Source organism: Pseudorca crassidens, chromosome 5 (assembly GCF_039906515.1).
Source record: "Pseudorca crassidens isolate mPseCra1 chromosome 5, mPseCra1.hap1, whole genome shotgun sequence".
NCBI classification, from domain to species: Eukaryota; Metazoa; Chordata; class Mammalia; order Artiodactyla; family Delphinidae; genus Pseudorca; species Pseudorca crassidens.
In genome coordinates, this window is record NC_090300.1 from 96917836 (window position 1) to 96936319 (window position 18484).

Consider the following 18484-nt stretch of genomic DNA (forward strand, 5'->3'; position numbering starts at 1 on the left):
GTGTGGTACATTCGTGGGTTTGCACAAATGTATAGTGACATGTATAGTATCACGCAGAGTATTTTCACCGCCCTAAACATCCTCTGTGTTCTGCCTATTCATCTCCCCCACCAAAACCCCCAGCAGCCATTGATCTTTTTACTCTCTCCATAGTTTTGCCTTTTCCAGAATGTCCTATAGTTGGAATCATACAGTATGCAGCCTTCTAAGACTGGCTTCTTTCACTTTGGAATATGCATTCAGGTTCCTCCATGTCTTTTCTTGACTTGATAGCTCATTTCTTTTTAGCACTAATAATATTCCATTGTCTGGATGTGCCACAGTTTATTTATTATCCATTCACCTACTGAAGGACATCTTGGTTGCTTACGAGTTTTGGCAGTTGTTAATAAAACAGTTATAAACATCTGTGTGCAGTTTTTTGTGTGAACATAAGTTTTCAGCTGTTTAGGTAAACACCAAAGAGCATGATTGCTGTATTGTATGTTAAGAGTATGTTTAGTTTTGTAAGAAACCACCAAACTCTTCCAGAGTGGCAGTAGCATTTTGCATTCCCACCAGCAATGAATAAGAGTTTCTGTTGTTCCACATCCTCATTAGCATTTGATGTTGTCAGTGATCTGGATTTTGGCCATTCAAAAAGGTGTATAATGGTATCTCGTTTTAATTTACATTTTCTTGATGACACATGATATGCAGCATCTTTTCATATATTGATTTTCCATCTGTATATCTTTAGTGAGGTATCTGATAAGGTCTTCGGCTCATTTTAAAATCTGATTGTTTTCTTATTGTTGAATTTTAAGAGTTCTTTTTATATTTTAGAGAACAGTTCTTTCTCATATGTGTATTTTCCAAAGATTTTCTTCTAGTCTGTGGCTTGTATTTTTGTTATTCTCTTGATAGTTTCTTTCACAGACCAGGAATTTCTCATTTTAATGATGTCCAGCTTGCCCAGTATTTCTTTCATGGATGGCACCTTTGGTGTTGTATCTAGAAGACCTTGTATTTGGTGGTCGCTTTTTAGATTTCTCCTATATTATCTTCTAGGCGTTTTATAATTTTGCATTTTACATTTAGGTTTGTGGTCCATTTTGAGTTAATTTTGTGAAGGGTATAACGTCTGTGTCTAGATTATTTTTTTTTGCATGTGGATGTCCAGTTCTTCAGCACCATTTGTTGAGAAGACTGTCTTTACTACATTGTGTACCTTTGCTCCTTTGTCAAAAGATCAGTTGACTATATTTTGGGGGATCTATTTCTGTTCCATTGATGTATTATATGTCTATTCTTCTGCCAAAACCACAGAATCTTGATTAGTGTAGCTTTATAGTAGGTCTTGAAGTCAAATAGTGTCCGTCTTCCAACTTTGTTCTTCTCCTTAACTATCCTTTTGGCTATTCTGGGTCTTTTGTCTCCATCTAAACTTTAGAATCAGTTTGACCATATCTAAAAAATAACTTGCTGGGATTTTAATTAGGATTGCATTCAATCTGTAGATTAAGTTGGGAGAACTTTTCTTTTTCACTCCAAGCTTCTCCCTAAATTCCTACATATTGAGACTTCTTGAAGTGTGACTGTGGATAAGTATGAAATGATTGTACTACTCTTACACCATGTTCCTCATATAAGCATTTGTTATCTAAAAGGGAACAATGGTACAGTACTCCAAAATAGACAACATAAATCATTTATACTTATATTACAAATTACACATGAATATGTGTACATGTAAATGGCTCTGTAATGGATACCTTCTGAATAATATTCTGCATAGGATATTATTTTAAAGTCTTTTGATTTTGTTATGTTCACAAATGGATATGAGCAGAAGAAGAACCAAGAGGATAGTTAGTAGCAGCAAAATATTAGAATATTTTATTTTAATTCTATTTTATTAGAATGTTTTACTTAGAATATATTTTATGTGATAAAAGTTTTATCAATGTCCTTCATTAATTTTCACGCATTTAGAGAAATGTCGTCCTTTTCATCATCCTTATAATACATGTATCTACCTTGTTCAGATATGAAAATTCATTAAGTAAAAATCTTCTTAGAAATATTATAAAATTGACTTTGATTATCTCTGGGATTGTCAGAACTCTCATCTTATTAGTAATTGGAGAGGTTTTCTCTTGTCCTGTTTTTAATAATAGCCTGGCAGGGTTTGAAGTTTCTTACCAAATGTTTTTCCATTTCCATAATAATGGATCCTATTAAGGCTGTTATAAAATCGCTCTTTAAAAGGTATGGATAAAATGAAGAGTGACTAAAATAGAATGAGTCCCTGATTATTATTGGTAATTGCGGAGCATGCTGAGATGAGCTTTTGACTACTTACTTCTTGGGCCTTTTCTCTCAGGATTTTCTGTTAAAATTGCAAATTCAGATTTCTCTATTCCTTATGGTAGTCATTCGCCTCCTATTCTAAGTGCTAAAGAATTCTGTAAATTTTGTCAGAAAAAATAAAGAATAGCATTTGTTCATTTCATGAAGCAAAGGGTTTGGAAAAATTGGAGAATATGTAGACATAAAAGAATCAAATGTGGTCTTTAAATTTCTAGAGCACCAGGATTTCAGCCTGTTGAACTTACTTATCAACAACCAGCATTAAAGAAGTTAAGAGAAATTGTTAGTTAGACAGATAAGCTGGTGTGATGATAATACAGGCAGGAATCAAGGCGCCCAGCTTTTGTATTTTGAAAGGTGCGGAAACGAAAAAAGATCATATATTCTGAAGTTCTGAGAGCAAGTGTAATACTAGAAAAAAGTGAGAATTACCTAAAATCAAGATAAAGGAATTATTCAGATCAGCTATCCTATAACTTGTAACTATGATTCCATCCTTCCCAGTTCTTGCAGTTACCTGTATATAAATGATTTTCTTTATATTGTACAATAAATTCTGTAAAGTTAATTCTGTGTCCACATCCTAGTTTCTGCTTCCTATGCTTTCCTAGGTAATCTTTTCTTAGCTTTCCATTTCCTTGTCCTAATCTAATAGAGTGGACAGACAGAGATGAAGGAGTGACAAAGAAAGGATTTCATGTAATGCAGTGGCAAAAAGCATATGATCCTTTTAAGAATCCCTTGATTAATATGCCTTTTTATTATACTAATTAATTGTATTTATTCTCTAGAAGATTAAAACCAGAAGAGCAGTAGTGAAGACAAACTGAGAAAAAATTATTCCCCACAAATGAAAAAGATAGGGGTTCACTATCATGATATATAAAGAGCTCTTTCAAATCAATTAGGGGTAAATAAAAGAATATGGTAGATAATGGGACAAAGAACATAACATGAGTGGGCATGTGAAGCATTGTGTGAGACTTCTCTTCTCCATAGACTTTCAAATAGGAAGGGAAAAAATATAATTGGTGATTACTCAAATAAATTAAAAGTGACCTTTAATGTGACCATCTACTAAAAATGTTTACAAATGTTCACAGTTAGCATTTGCATTTTACCAGCAATGAAAGTTAATGCAAAGTTTCAATACTCTAGTTGCAGAATTGTTCACAGAGACAACAAAAAGGCTTCAGCAAAGAAAAATGCATTATTATCTAAAGGGCACTGTTAAATTATCTACTCTTACATGGGGATTTTACTATAATTTAGGAGAACTCTGGAAAGTGAATAAGCTATGGTGAATTTAGACCACATAATAAAGATAAAATATTTTTTGTTTCTTCACATACTCTTCACCTATTCTCCATAAAATCCTTCTGACTAAGCCAACTTACAGTTACTGTAATGCTTCAAAATGAATTAGTCTTTCGGGAGGGTAGTATAAAATCACCTTGAGAATGCAATATGAATTGTTCTTTTTTAAATATTTTTTATTTATTTTATTTTTGGCTGCATTGGGTCTTCGTTGCTGTGCGTGGGCTTTCTCTAGTTGCGGCGAGCAGGACTACTCTGTTGCGGTGCGCAGGCTTCTCATTGCGGTGGCTTCTCTTGTTTCGGAGCACGGGCTCTAGGCACACGGGCTTCAGTAGTTGTGGCCTACGGGCTCTACAGCGCAGGCTCAGTAGTTGTGGCGCATGGGCTTATAGCTCTGTGGCATGTGGGATCTTCCCGGACCAGGGCTCGAACCCGTGTCCCCTGCATTGGCAGGCGGATTATGAATTTTCTTAAGCAAGTTCTGCTTCAGATTACATTCACAAAGCTGTAGAGAGTATGCTTGTCTGGAGGTAACTAGAAGTTCAGGGTTACTTCTGCAGCACACACAGTTGTTTGGATGTCTGTCCAAAGGTTTTCAATATACCCTTTCAATATCTTAACAGTTCACCCACTTCAAATCAAGTCCATCCCATTATTTAAACACACTAGGAATATGGTAACTGCTTAAATATTAAATTACTAGTTAAACCAGAAGTCAAGTTCTAATGATGATGGTGGGCTGCTGGATCTGTCAGGATTCTCCTTCCTGTTCCAGGTAATTAGGGAAGCAGGCAGGTAGTTGTGGAAGAAAAGTGCTTGGAGGAACATAGGTCTTTGCAGTAAATGCAACAAGCAGTGAAAAATTTCTCTGCAAGTAACTGAAACAATGAAGTGCTATGTATTCTCTGTATATCTATGTAAAAATTATTTCTTTACAGGATAGGAACCATGTGGATAGCTTTGCTTCTTGAGTCTTTTTTTGTAAAGAATAATAACCAGATCAATAAAGGATTTTTATCAGGTAACATTTTTTCTAGTTCTCAGAGAATGTAACTTACCCTTAATGGGAATTTGGTGAATTAGATGTCCTGTGACATCTCCTGATCTGATTGCTACGAACTGTGATGCACTTAGTTTGACACGAGGAGTTTTTTCTATTCTGTCCGTGATCATTTTTGGATTGCTATTACTCCGTAAGGGTCAAATTCATGACCACGTGAGGCTCCATGACTTTTGGGGTAAAAGTCATGTTATTTTATTATGAATACTGGCTGCATGAAAATCAGCTTATGACTCTACAGTTTCTGCTTTTTCCCCTTCAATTAAGTAGGTAAGAGATATAAAAAAGAATCATGAAATTAATAAGAAAGGGGTCTTAAAATTTACATGTGAAAGTGCATCTGAATTTATTGACCTATTTTAAGTTATTTGGCATCTGTTGAGAGAGACAAAGAATTGACAGTCTAGCAATGTCATGGCAGTATTCCAGTATACCTGAGGTATGGTCTAGAAGCTTCTGCTTAGACACTCAAATTTATTTTTAAAAAGCCTTTACCAGGGGAAGCATAAGTCCCCACTCCTTCAGTGTGGGCTGCACATGGTAACTTCCTGGCAAAGAGTACAGTAAGGAAAATGGGAGAAAAAGTAAGTAGCTTTGTAGTGTAGAAGCCTTGACAATCAATGCCTCAGCCAGGTAAACAAGGTCAACATCAACAGTGATGAATCCCATTGATAGTGTAGACCCTTGATGTGATGTGGTTAAAGTGTTACTTTACCAACATGGCCTTCCTTCCAAAAACACACAATGCTAGTCTAATCATGAGAAAAACATCAGACAAACCACAATTTTAGTAAATTAGGAAAAAAAAGACCTTCCATGATGTAACTAAGTGTGGACATGAACACAAATTTATTATCACATCTCAGTTAAGGACAGAATGGCTAAATCTTTCTCACTATTGCTAGAATTGAAATTAAATTGTCAGTTGACATTGACTACTCTTACAAAGGTAAGTAATGTTAGGGGGAAATGGCTTAAAAACAAGTTTAAAGCTCCTTATAAATACTAGCACTAGGAAATAGATGAATATCAAAGCATGCTAGATTAATGTAGTACGTATAAAAATTAAGCCTAGGTCTCCAAAAAGGTAGGTAGTAACTTAGCCTTGAGAAGGAAACTGCTTGATATTTCAGAACAGAATATTGTTATCCTAGTGAGGCTATCTGGTTAATTAGGATGGCTTTTATATCAAATAGGAATCAGGTTATGCCAAACACACACACACACACACACACACACACACACACACACACTTCTGAAACAGAAAGGGTTACACACATACGTACAAATCAAAGTACTTGTTGATGGCTTTTTGGTGCTCTTTTATCTACCAGATAACATGGAAACCCTGTAATAGCATAGAGATCTATCAGAGTTTTAGAAGTACAGACTTTCCTAGATTTAATTGTTTTTAAAGAAGAACATTTAACTTGAGGATTTATTTTCCATGTGAAGGCTTGGGGGAAAATATCTGGTCTTAAACCTGTTTATTTTAAATACACAAATTTTTAAAACTCCTTGTCTGATTTAATTGGTTTATAGGAAAGTAGATTATGCACTGGATACGTATTTTATATGGAACAAAATGATTTCTAAGTTCTAGAATGTACTATAAACCCAGAGACCTAAGAAAATTCTATAATACAGATAACCAACAGCAACGTGCGTTACTGCATTGCATGTTTCTCATAAAATGTAGACAGGTTTCTAGAAGAATGCCTGCATTTGATTGGTTTTTTGTTGTTGTTTTTGCGGTATGCGGGCCTCTCACTGTTGTGGCCTCTCCCGTGCGGAGCACAGGCTCCGGACACGCAGGCTCAGTGGCTATGGCTCAGGGGCCCAGCCGCTCTGCGTCATGTGGGATCCTCCCGGACCGGGGCACGAACCCCTGTCCCCTGCATCGGCAGGCGGACTCTCAACCACTGTGCCACCAGGGAAGCCCTTGATTGTTTTTAAACTACCCTTCTGCTGGTTTTTTCCTAGACCCTTTCTACAATATGTAGGAGAAACTAATCCACTTATTCTTTACATAATATTGCTCTTGAGGGACAATGTGAGCTCCTTCCATCTATTAATCAGAGTAAACTAAGTGAGTTTATTTTAACAGATGTGCAATGGCAGATACATTCTCAAAACCAAATGTCTTAAGAACTGAAAGGTATGTACTTTACACCTCAAATAAACATCATTCTCTTTTTATATTCTAGTGCACTGACAGGCAGAATTCCCCAGTCACATCACCGGGATCCTCTCCCCTTGCACAGCGAAGAAAGCCACATCCAGACCCTCTCCAGATCCCACATTTAAGCCTGCCACCAGTGCCTCCTCGCCTGGATCTAATTCAGAAAGGCGTAGTTCGGTCTCCCTGTGGCAGCCCAACTGGTTCACCAAAGGTAAATCAATTTTATTAGAAACATAGATAATAATTTTATGTGATGATTATTGATTGCTCAGGTTTTAAAAATTCCGTTACTCATATTTCTTATGCTCTTGTTTATGAACAACTTTGATGGGTCTCTCATTTTGTTTATAGTGAGTCCACTATCATATTCCTTGCTTTATTGCTATAAAAGTTACATAATTATTCAGAGAGGGCACATGTCTGTAACAGCCCCCTGATTTGCTAAAATAAACAGCAGAGTAAGTATAGTTATTCTGTAAAATGGATTTAAAAGGTCATTACATGTATTAAAATAAATTGCATGCTCTTATTAAATGATATTTTACACTCATTTTCATAGTGTCTTGACAAAAATGTTATGAGAGTATATTTGCATAGGGCTTAAGATGTGATAGATTATCACCCAAGTTTCAGGGTGACTCAGAAGAGGGAATTATATGTACCTTTTACACCTGAAGGAATTAATTACAAAGAATTACAGTATTTGCAAACTAATTGCATTACTGTTTAATATTAAAGACATAATTCTATCTGTACATCTAAGCCCACAGTTTTAGTTCTGTGCAGATTTTTTTCCAAATTTGAAAAGGGAATATTTTGCTTTATTAAATATAAGATTTTAAATATTAATCCCATGCGGTAATATGTGTTACAGTCTAAAACTATTTGGAAGCACAGTATTTTAATGGTATTAGACTTTTCTACATTATAATTAACATGGTTTTAAGATCATATTAAGACTTTTTAGGATGTTATTTAGTCAGAATTATGTAAACACACATTTTTTTGCTAATATTTTCAAACAATAAAAGGACAAATCATTCATCAGATGAACTATGTAAATGAAAATAAAAACTGTGAAAGTCACATAGATTCAGTTCAGGAGCTTATACCTTCGTATTTCCACATAAGAATCAGACTGATTTTTTTTTTTTTAAGATCCATAAAACTCAAGTAAGGTCTGTAAATAATGCTGCTCTATTATTTGCGAATTTTCACTATTCTGGTAATAACTGTTAAAGAACCGGAGCACATTTCCCCCTTGTCACTTGCTCTGTATTATAGAGGTGAACACAAAAATAACAAAACCAACATTTTCAGTCTTCCAAAGATATTACAAATCAAGGTGCTCTTTTAAAAAGTAAAACAACAACAACTTTGATGGTTTCTGCTGTTTCTCCTAAATCGCAGAAACGTGCAAATAAAATAATTAATGACATTATTATTTTAATGTCAACCAGTCAAAATCACCATATAATTTTGATATTCTGCTACGTTTCCCTGTAGTCCTTATAATCCTAACATTTGAGTTTACGTATTCATTTTCTACAAAGAAATCTTAATATATTTGAGTTTTTCATTAATATTTTAAACTTTCATTAGTTGGTGATAAAATAAACTCATTAAACGATGGCACAGGAATCTAATAAAGCCCTACTATGACTTAGAAAACAAAAGCAATAGTATACTAGTCTGGAAGTCATTTCAGTGCATGGAACCTCTTTTAATGTTTTTCCTCTTGTGTTTCTTTAGTCTTCTCCTTGCATGGTGAGAAAACAAGACAAACCACTCCCAGCACCACCACCTCCCTTAAGAGACCCTCCTCCTCCTCCACCTGAGAGACCTCCCCCAATCCCCCCTGACAATAGACTGAGTCGTCACTTCCTTCACATGGAAAGTGTGCCTTCCAGAGACCAGCCGATGCCTCTGGAAGCCTGGTGTCCTCGGGATGTGCTTGGGACTAATCAGTCAGTGGGATGTCGCCTCCTAGGGGATGCCTCTCCAAAGCCTGGAATCACAGCGAGTTCAAATGTAAATGGAAGGCACAGTAGAATGGGCTCTGACCCAGTGCTTATGCGGAAACACAGACGCCATGATTTGCCTTTAGAAGGAGCCAAGGTAAGAAATACTCAAAGCTGAAGCTAAATAATCTGCTTATAGTCTTCTGATAAGAGGTAGTATAAAAGGTTGAGTGGTGTTTTTTTCGCCTAGTGTGACACTTCCCTGCAGGTCTTTAATTATCTGCAAATTGTAAATAATCAGAAGCTCATTAAAATTTGAACCTAACAGAAGTCAGGAAGAAGGCTCTAAGTAATGATTTAATTTTCATATGAAGACACCAGACAATTTGCCAGAGATTTAGTTCACCTTCCCTTATTTCATCTGCAAATTTTTTTCCTATTAATGTTGTCAATGGGAGAATCAGCAGTCTTTTTTTATTTAACTCTCCTACTTCTATCTAATTTGAAAAGAAAGTTGTATGGTTATAGCATATCATCAATCAGTCATTGGAGTTATTGTTGCCTGGGACAGCACACCTTAGGCAGCCAGGTAGAATGAACTTCTCACATACATAAAAATACCAGGTCCAGTTCATTGTTGGAAAGCAAGGTCTTTCTCTATAAAACTGAAAGAGTGTCACACATGTTGAGTTCTAACATGAAGGATATTACCACTGTCATTTATATGTACAGAAAAGAATTTAAGCATACAGGGAACCTAAGAGGCAGCAGCAGAAATCATTGAGTTTCGAACCCTCAGTGGGCCCCTGGCAGAGCTGTTCTGTAATGTTTTCTGGTATTTGTGTCCACGATATTTTTGACTCAGATCAGATCGTCACCATCTTCCTTCAGCTGAAGGAGGCTTTGCCTCTTTTGAAGACTGTAATATTTAAGTGTTCCCATCTCTCTTGATCTTAAGTTGTTATTTTAGGGGAGTAGACTATTCCTTCAAAATAATAGTTTGTAGTTGGTGAGTTAATCAAGAAACAAAGAACTGTGAAGAATGACTAATGTACTAAATTCCTGTATGTGTGTACACACATGCGTGCACATGTGTGAAGGAAAACTCTGTATAAGATTTAATTATTCGTGATATTCTAGGGTAGCCAGGATAGCAAGAGTCAAAATTGTCTACTCAGGCATTCAAAACACAGGGGAAGAGTCGTGGTGGTTTGCCGTAACTCTTTGTTAGTGCCTTGTTGGTACCTGCAGGCTTTCATCTATTATAAATATGAAGATCTGTAAAGGTTTTCTTCAAGGTCATGCAAAGGTGATGTAAATGGAAGAGAAGGCACTTATAAAAGCATTTTTATAATGTTCTCTGAAAATGGAGAGCTTATCTTCAAAAGTATGTTTCTACAACTTAGCATCTTGATCAGAAGGACCTGCCTTTTTTTTTTCCAGTGATTTTTTCTTCCCTTTAGTCTCTATTACTTTTCATTCATACATGATCACACTTGCCTTAAGGAGAGTGTTCAGAAGAGCTCCGACATGAATGGTTATATCTTAGCAACATATTACAATTTATTTCCTGAATGGACTTAGAAATACTTAAAATATAATAATTATCTTGGGCAATTCACTGAAGACCTCTTGTTTCAGGGTTCTTCTTAGATAATATGTTATACAGTCTTAGCACTAAATAAACCTGCCCTTCTAAGCCCTAGAATACAGGCTGTTAATTTTTGTATGGATGGTGGTTGTTTTAAATTGGGGTTATAATTTCTTAGGTTATAGGTATGAAATTTTATTATATTAACTATAATATAAGTTATTAGTATTAGTAGTGATTTAAGTTATAAAGATTCCTTTACATGTTTTCTATGTGAACTTTCATGTCTTGATCATTGATACATGTTAATATCCCAGAGAACATTGAGTAAAGTACAAAATTTATGTCTTATTGAAAGCTGAATTTGTTTAACTCTATCTAAGTTAGGCTCATTAAAATTCATGAAGGTCTAATCTCATATGTTGTGTGTATTAGCATTGCAATGATTATATTCTCAAAGTTAATTTCAAGTTACAACTAGATTAACATTTTTACCAAAATTAGACATCTAATATTTCTCATTTCAGTATAGTTGTTTGACTTTTAAGGCAGATTATAAAGAAGGATTCATACATAATGTATTAAATGCTATAAAACAGACCATGTCTCCCCTTATTCTCCTCTTTTATTATCTTTGAAGGTCTACTTCAGTAGACCACAAGGTATATCACAACTGACATAAAGTAGAAAAAGCCCAATTCCTCTTATTTCACTGTTGGGAGACTTAGAGGCTAGCTTCAACCGATGGAAAACTGCATCCGTCTAGGATCCTGTAATTCTCAGTCTCTGCATGATCCTGGGTTGGAGTTTCTTTCTTTCTTTCTTTTTTTTTTTTTTTTTTGGCGGTACGCGGGCCTCTCACTGTCGTGGCCTCTCCCGTTGTGGAGCACAGGCTCCGGACGCGCAAGCTCAGCGGCCATGGCTCACGGGCCCAGCCGCTCCGCGGCATGTGGGAGCTTCCCCGACCGGGGCACGAACCCGTGTCCCCTGCATTGGCAGGTGGACTTTCAACCACTGCGCCAGCAGGGAAGCCCTGGAGTTTGTTTCTTAACTTACGTCTCTGTAGTTCCTCAATCCAGATTGATTTAATTACGTATTTGTAAGCACTTTCTACATACAAGACTCTCCTAGTGTTCAGGATAACCAGAATCCCAATGTTCTCTCCCCTTTCAAATTTAACAAAATGTTTTTATAGAAGAGGAACTGTTCAACTCCTTTAGGCAGAAGTAAAAATGATAAGGCAAACCTGATAGCTGCATTTTAACAAAACTAAAAATCTGATCAACATAGATCCACCAGGCTCTGGAATCAGACCTGAGTTTTACTTCCTGCTCTAGAATTCACTGGCTTTGTGGATGCAAGCAACTTACTACATCTATGCCCCCAATTCCACTTATTTCCCTTACTTTATGAAATGAAATAATAATAGGACCTACTTTCTAGGAGAATAGTTACCCTCCAAATATCTAAGCCCCCATATCCCTTGGTTATGGAATAAAACCAAACTAGATGTGGAGTCTTAGTATAAGTTGTAACAGTTCATTTTCATTTAAAATAGTTGTCCTTATTTTTTTTTAATTTAAAACCAAAATCATTATCTCTTTCTCCCCTTCCTCTCTGCTTTTATTCAGCATAGTGGCTAATGAATTCTCAGCAAACACTCAATAACTGGGTTGCTGAGTTATTACAGTTAGGTTGATGACAGAGGGGGAAAGAGTATATGCATGCTGGGGTTGGAGGTGGGCAGGGGTAGGGCAGGAAAGGACTTGGAGGAAGAAGATGTCTATGGTACACTAGGAGTGTAGACAGTTTTTTTAATGTATTTTTCCAGCACTCACCTTCAGCCAAAGGTAAAATGTAACTTTCTTGTTTAAAATAGGATTTTTTACTTTTAGAGAAGTAGTCATTTTCTATAGATAGATCACATATTCACAATAAGAGGGAAACAAGGGAGAAGGGTTGAAGAAGGAGGGGAAATGAATTTGATTTAAAAAGACTTGTATATTAATGAAAATGGTAAGTGTTACAATATATTCTCACCCTCCATACCTAGTGTGCAGTCTTTAAAAATTTTTTTTTAAAAATGTTATCATGCGAATAAAGGGTATAGGGATTTAGATGCTTGGAGGCTGATGTGTTATCTTCACATAACCCGTCAGTCTCTCCAAATGTAAGCAAATACATTTCTGTGTCAAAGAGTAACAACTATCGTTCAGACTAGTTTTCATTAAAGGAAATATCTCAAATTAAATATCATCTGCCCATTTTAAAGATAAGAAAACTTAGATGAGTACTAAAAGTTTAACATTAAGTGTACATATGTAACACCATAAGGGGAATTCATGAAACTAAACATTCTATAGAGTGAGGACTTGCTGCCCTTTGTTGTGTGTCCTATGTCAGTGTGCCAGTTCCCATCATCCATTAGAACCATTTGCCCTTTTTATTTGCATCTTTCCTAGATAAATGGTAAGGGAAGCAAGGATAAATTAAATTCTAATTACTCTATTTGCTAACTGTAAAGAGCTCTAAGGAAAAAAGCCCTCTAATTCATAATTAAAATGAAGTGTAAGAATTCTGTGACTTTAATTTACTCCCATTTCTCTTCTCCCTCCCACCTAGCATAATCAAGTTAACTAAATTAATACTTTACTTTTTAACATGAACCTGAAAGCTAAGAGTTGTTAGGTTTATTTACCTTGTTTTATTTTATTGGTAAGAGATTTCTTTCCTATAGGACTGTTTCCATTCCCTCAGATTCTAGCCACATTATAAACCTGTTCCTTACTTAATACTTTGTTGGCTAGATATTTAGTTATTGTTGTTGGTTTGTTTGTTTTAATTATTTTATTGCACGAAAATGTTTTAAAATATCATTGGAGACTTGAAATGTATCTCCTTATACCTAGATACTAACACTGTGTCCAACTATCTTTATTTGTTCCTCTTAAAAGATTAAGAATGCTACTGTTTCCTATGTGATAAAAACGATCTCTGACTTATGTTACTTCAAGTGACATTATTCTAAAATGACCTTGTGTACAATAATCTGTTGAAGATGTTGCTAGATAAATACATAGAATGATTCCTCTTTTTGAGATTGTGGCTTTTGCTATTTTGGTGGAGAGGCACATGTTTATAAGAATGAACTTAAACTTATCTGTGAATCTCAGGTGCTGTCTTTCAGAAAACAAGTCCTCTGTGTACACAGGTTTCATTTTTAATCTAATGTTTCTGAAGGATAAATTACAGTGATATTTTTGGTGTAGTGTATGTGTGCTCTTACATGTGTGGGATGGGGGAAGGGGGTTTTGTTTGGGGTTTTGTAATTAAAAAGGTTTTTCTTAATTGTGCTAAGATTATCACAGTTGTGTTTGTTTTCCCTACATCTCAAGGGTCCCAAATGCTTTAACATTAAATTTTAGACAATATCTGAATCATAGGAAGATATTTCAAACTTAAAAATTAGGATGAAATGTTATCTTGAGGCATGTGAAAAATATTAATACAGGGTAACCTAGAGTAACCTAGAGTTTATAATAAATTTTGTGATAACTCAGATTATACTTCTTCCACAGGTAGTATAAATTCCCCTTAATGTATTCTTATTCGTTCAGCCTCTTTCAGTTAAACGAGTAGGATGTTCAAGACACTGTGGCGAATACAAAATGAATCAAGCACAGTCTAGTGAGGATGAGACAGGTATATAATTAAGGGATGAGGCATAGGCGAAGCATCCAGAATATATAATGTGGGATGCCCTAGGGGGAGAAACATTCCAACTGAGATGCAGGGTAAAAGAAGGAATAAAGAAAGCTTCGTGCAAGACAGATCTGCAGACATTAAAAGATCAGTAGGTAGGGCTTCCTTAGTGGCGCAGCAGTTGAGAGTCCGCCTGCCGATGCAGGGGACATGGGTTCGTGCCCCGGTTCGGGAAGATCCCACGTGCCGTGGAGCGGCTGGGCCCGTGAGCCATGGCCGCTGAGCCTGCGTGTCCGGAGCCTGTGCTCCACAACGGGAGAGGCCACAACAGTGAGAGGCCCGCGTACCGCTAAAAAAAAAAAAAAAAAAAAAAAATCAGTAGGTGGTGGTGTTGTAGACATGACAGGAAGGAATAGCATGGAGGTGGGAAGGTAAGCACAGTGCAGGAAGTCAATTTTGGACAGACTCTAGGGCATACAGAGAGAGTAAGTATGGTAGGTAAAACTATGGCAATATAAACTGAAAGCAGTTACGGAGTGGAGTGTCTCATATTCTATACCAAGTTATCTTTAACTTGGTAGACAAAAAAGAGCTTTGAAAACTTTTTTGGCAGAGGAATGATAGGATCAGAATATTTAAGTTGGTAGCATGTCCGATGGAATTGTGGTAAATTTGCAACAGTGAACTAGGAAGGCAGAAGAAAAAGATGTTTCCTTAGTTGAGAGTTTAAGAAGGCCTGAATCAGTGAGATTTCAGTGTGAACTGCTTCAGTTGATACTATCAATCTACACATTTGAGGAACTACTGTTTTCTCCTATTTGCAAAAGGCTTTGCAGATTTCCAGAGGACATAAAATATTTATTTTTGGCTCAAAAAGTTGTGACTTACTGCAGTCTCTAAAGTAGTTTTAGATAAAATGATTTTGTCTAATGAAACGGATGCAGGTGGGAACATGGAGTTCAGAATGAAATAATCGTAAATCTTGTCATCCAGTCGCTTTAGATGAACAGAAACATGAACGTCATTTTAGTACCTGCATTTTTAGGTCCTTTACAAACATGTATGTATGCACATATGTAGTGTAATGTAAGTCAGTCAGCAGTCAATGTTCATTTGAGCCCTACTGTGTGTAAAGCATTGAAGGAATGTCCTCTAAAATGAGGAAATCAGAGTCTTTGTCCTGAAAAAGATTCACGTAGAACTAATACAACAGAAATTGTTATTCCCATAGCTCCCTTTTATTTTATAATTGCTGAAATTTTACTAGGTATCAACAGTGCATTAGATACTTGCTCCTATTAAAACAAATAATTGCATATAAATCCATATTACATTTCCCAGAATGAATTTTAAATGTGTTTATGACAGAAACATCAAGGAGATTTGATTGCAGAAATCATACATTGTATCCATTCTGGCAACAGTTGCACAGGACTCAAATTAAGGATGACTTTATATGCCCATTATACAGTGAGCACTTGTGATTTGACACATGTATTTGTTGGTTACAAGGGATTTTTTTATGTTAGGGGTTTTCATTGAACTGTATAATAATACCTACTGAGACATTTCTTTTCTCTAGCAAAATCGAAAAAACTCTGCCTTGTTCTGTTATTCGGTCCATAGTCAGAAACCCAAAGAGATATTTTTGTCATAGTGTATCTCTAGTGTATTGAATCTAATGAGGAATCAAAGCTATATATAGCACAGGACTTTTTTTTAGAGTGATACTTTAATGCTATAAAATTTATATTTTGTAGCTTTAAATTGCAAACATTGATATATTTCAAATGGATTCTTTAAACATGTTCCTTTTCTTAAGTTGCTAGGGAAGGGTATGGCCTTTTCCATTTTGCACTTTATCTAAAGCTTCAACACCATTTTAGAACTGAGGGGTGAAAAAAGAATTGGTAGGTCATTGATTGGGTTACCTAGAACTATTCAAGTTACATCACATCCTTTTTGCCACAAACCAGCCTACACCTCTTAAATATGAACTAGTAAAGAGTTTGGGAAAGAGCTTCATGATAAAACCCTAATGATTAAAGGTCTTAAAATATGTTTAATCTGTCTTTGCAAAGTTACTCTTTTTTTCTTTTAAGTTGCTTTCATGTCAAGTTGTTGGATTAGTTAAGAGCAGTTGTTAGACAGTTCCCATATGTAACTGAGTAATCTGGAAACCAGAATTTCTGAATTCTGAGTAAACACTGGCTCTCTATGGTACCTTATGAGCAAGGTAACAATCTTGGTTTGTGTTGTTCACACACCAAAAATTATATTTAAAATTGCTTGCACTCTGAAAGCCAGACCAGGTCTCTAGTTACCAGTAGTGCTAAAGCTTCGGCCTTCAAAGAACAAAGGCGTTTCTGATTATACTCATGCATTGTTTTATCAAGAAGTTTAGAAATGTTCTGTTAACCCCAGAGAGATATAATTTAGAACACTTTTATTTGGGAGGAATTGAAATAAGAATTGCACCGGTGCTGCTTTTTTCTTTACTGAATCCTTACAGAGAATGCTAGCTTTTCAATAAAAACTGATCATGTTTGGGGACTTTTACTATTTACCTAGCTATCTATATGATTTATAGAAATTATAGCATCTCCTCTCAATATAAGAGAGGTTGAATCAGGTTGTATTTTATTTTTTCACATAAAAAATGGTGCTACTTTCGGGCGGTGGTAAATAATCACGATGGTGCTCCTAACTCCTAAGTAAATTAGATGGTATTTCACTTGTTCAAATAAACCGAAATTATATATTCTCTTCAAAATTATAGATTGTCTAAGAACTGTTACTGTTTTAAGGTCCTCCAGAAGTTAAATTCTAAACTAACCCTTTGATTTCCTTTCAGGTCTTTTCCAATGGTCACCTGGGAAGTGAAGAATATGATGTTCCTCCCCGGCTTTCTCCTCCCCCTCCAGCTGCCACCCTTCTCCCCAGCATCAAGTGAGTTTTACTGAATCTGGAGATCAACTGTCCATGCATAAAGTTGTTATAAAGAGTAGTTTTGAGGTTCTTAGTACAGAAAGTACAGGGGTGAATATGCATCAATAAAAATGAACCAGCTGGATTTTTAAACTAAAGTACCAGAAATCGAGATCCTTTCTGATTCTTTGCTGATAACTACAGCATTTTTGAGACTTACCTACACTCTGAGATTACACATAAAGCAACAGAGAAAAAGCTAAGTCTTCCTGCATCCAGGAAGAGGCTCAAGTAGCACAATGAGCTCTCCTTTCCAATTCACGTCTCTTCCTTAGAGGTATCACATTTATCCCACTACCCAGTTTGACGTGATAAGATAATCTTTGGTTCCTCCAGTTTTCTCATCTCTCAAATCCATCCCGCCACTAAGTCCTGTTGATTGTTCTTTTAAAGTTTTTCATATTCAGCTAATCTTCCCCATTGCCCTAGTTCTGGCTTATAACGGGACAATTGAAAGAGCCTTCTACCTGATCATACGATATGATCTCAGAATGGAATATCAGTGGATTTTAAAGCTAGAAAAATGAGTTAAACTAGGTGTCTCATTTGAAAAAATGGGGACACAAGAAGCATATCAGACAGTTAAGGGATGGTGTCTATCCAAATCAAACCTGGATAAAACCAAGTCTCCTGATGGCCATTTCCCTACTCTATATTAAATCAGGCTACCTGTCTTTCCTCCAGTATATTTTATTCAGGTAGCTGATTTAATTTAAATTCTGCTTTCCCCAGATCACTTTCCTACTCAAAGCCCAACATTGTTCTTTCTTTCCTTCTAAATTAATTCTGTGCTCTTCTGCTATATCAGTAAGATCCACAGAATTTTACCCAATTAAAATATCATTCAGGAATTCTAATGCTTGCCCTCTAATCTTGTCTTGATTTTTTTCCTGGTTTTATGAGTCTTTCATGCTGTTCCCTCCTGTGCACCAAGTTTTCAGAATCTTTATTCTGAAGATCCATGTCTCAGGCTCTATTTCTGTATGAAAACTTCTGTGACTTCAGTCATAATGATGGTAGTAAGACTGATTCTCATTCCTCCTCCTAGAGTTTATTTTCTACACATTTAATTATGTACTTTGCTCTACTGTTTTCTAATACTAAAGTGCCTCTCCACATTAAAAAGATTATAAGGTTTTAAGGGCAAAAACCTTTTCTCGTAATCTCTGCTTCTCCCTCAACACCTTACTGTTTGCTGTTTAATGAGTATACTGATAGTACTTGGTCGCTTGGTGGATTGACTTTATCATCTGCTAAGGTCCTCATTTCTAACTGAAAGTCTTAGAGCATCTTCACTCCTTCCTCTGCTGGTCACTGGATGCAAAAGAATC

General features: G+C 36.0%; 1 protein-coding gene across 4 annotated transcripts in view; it reads left to right on the forward strand.

Moving 5' to 3' along the window:
* Nucleotides 1-18484, forward strand: part of CBLB (Cbl proto-oncogene B) — a 215818-nt gene that overhangs the window by 148053 nt on the left and 49281 nt on the right. For all 4 annotated transcript variants that reach the window (XM_067739005.1, XM_067739009.1, XM_067739006.1 and 1 more), the window contains exons 11-13: nt 6937-7122; nt 8664-9029; nt 17020-17114. In XM_067739005.1, the coding sequence (XP_067595106.1) occupies nt 6937-7122; nt 8664-9029; nt 17020-17114 (647 nt within the window). The remainder of the gene's footprint in view (nt 1-6936; nt 7123-8663; nt 9030-17019; nt 17115-18484) is intronic.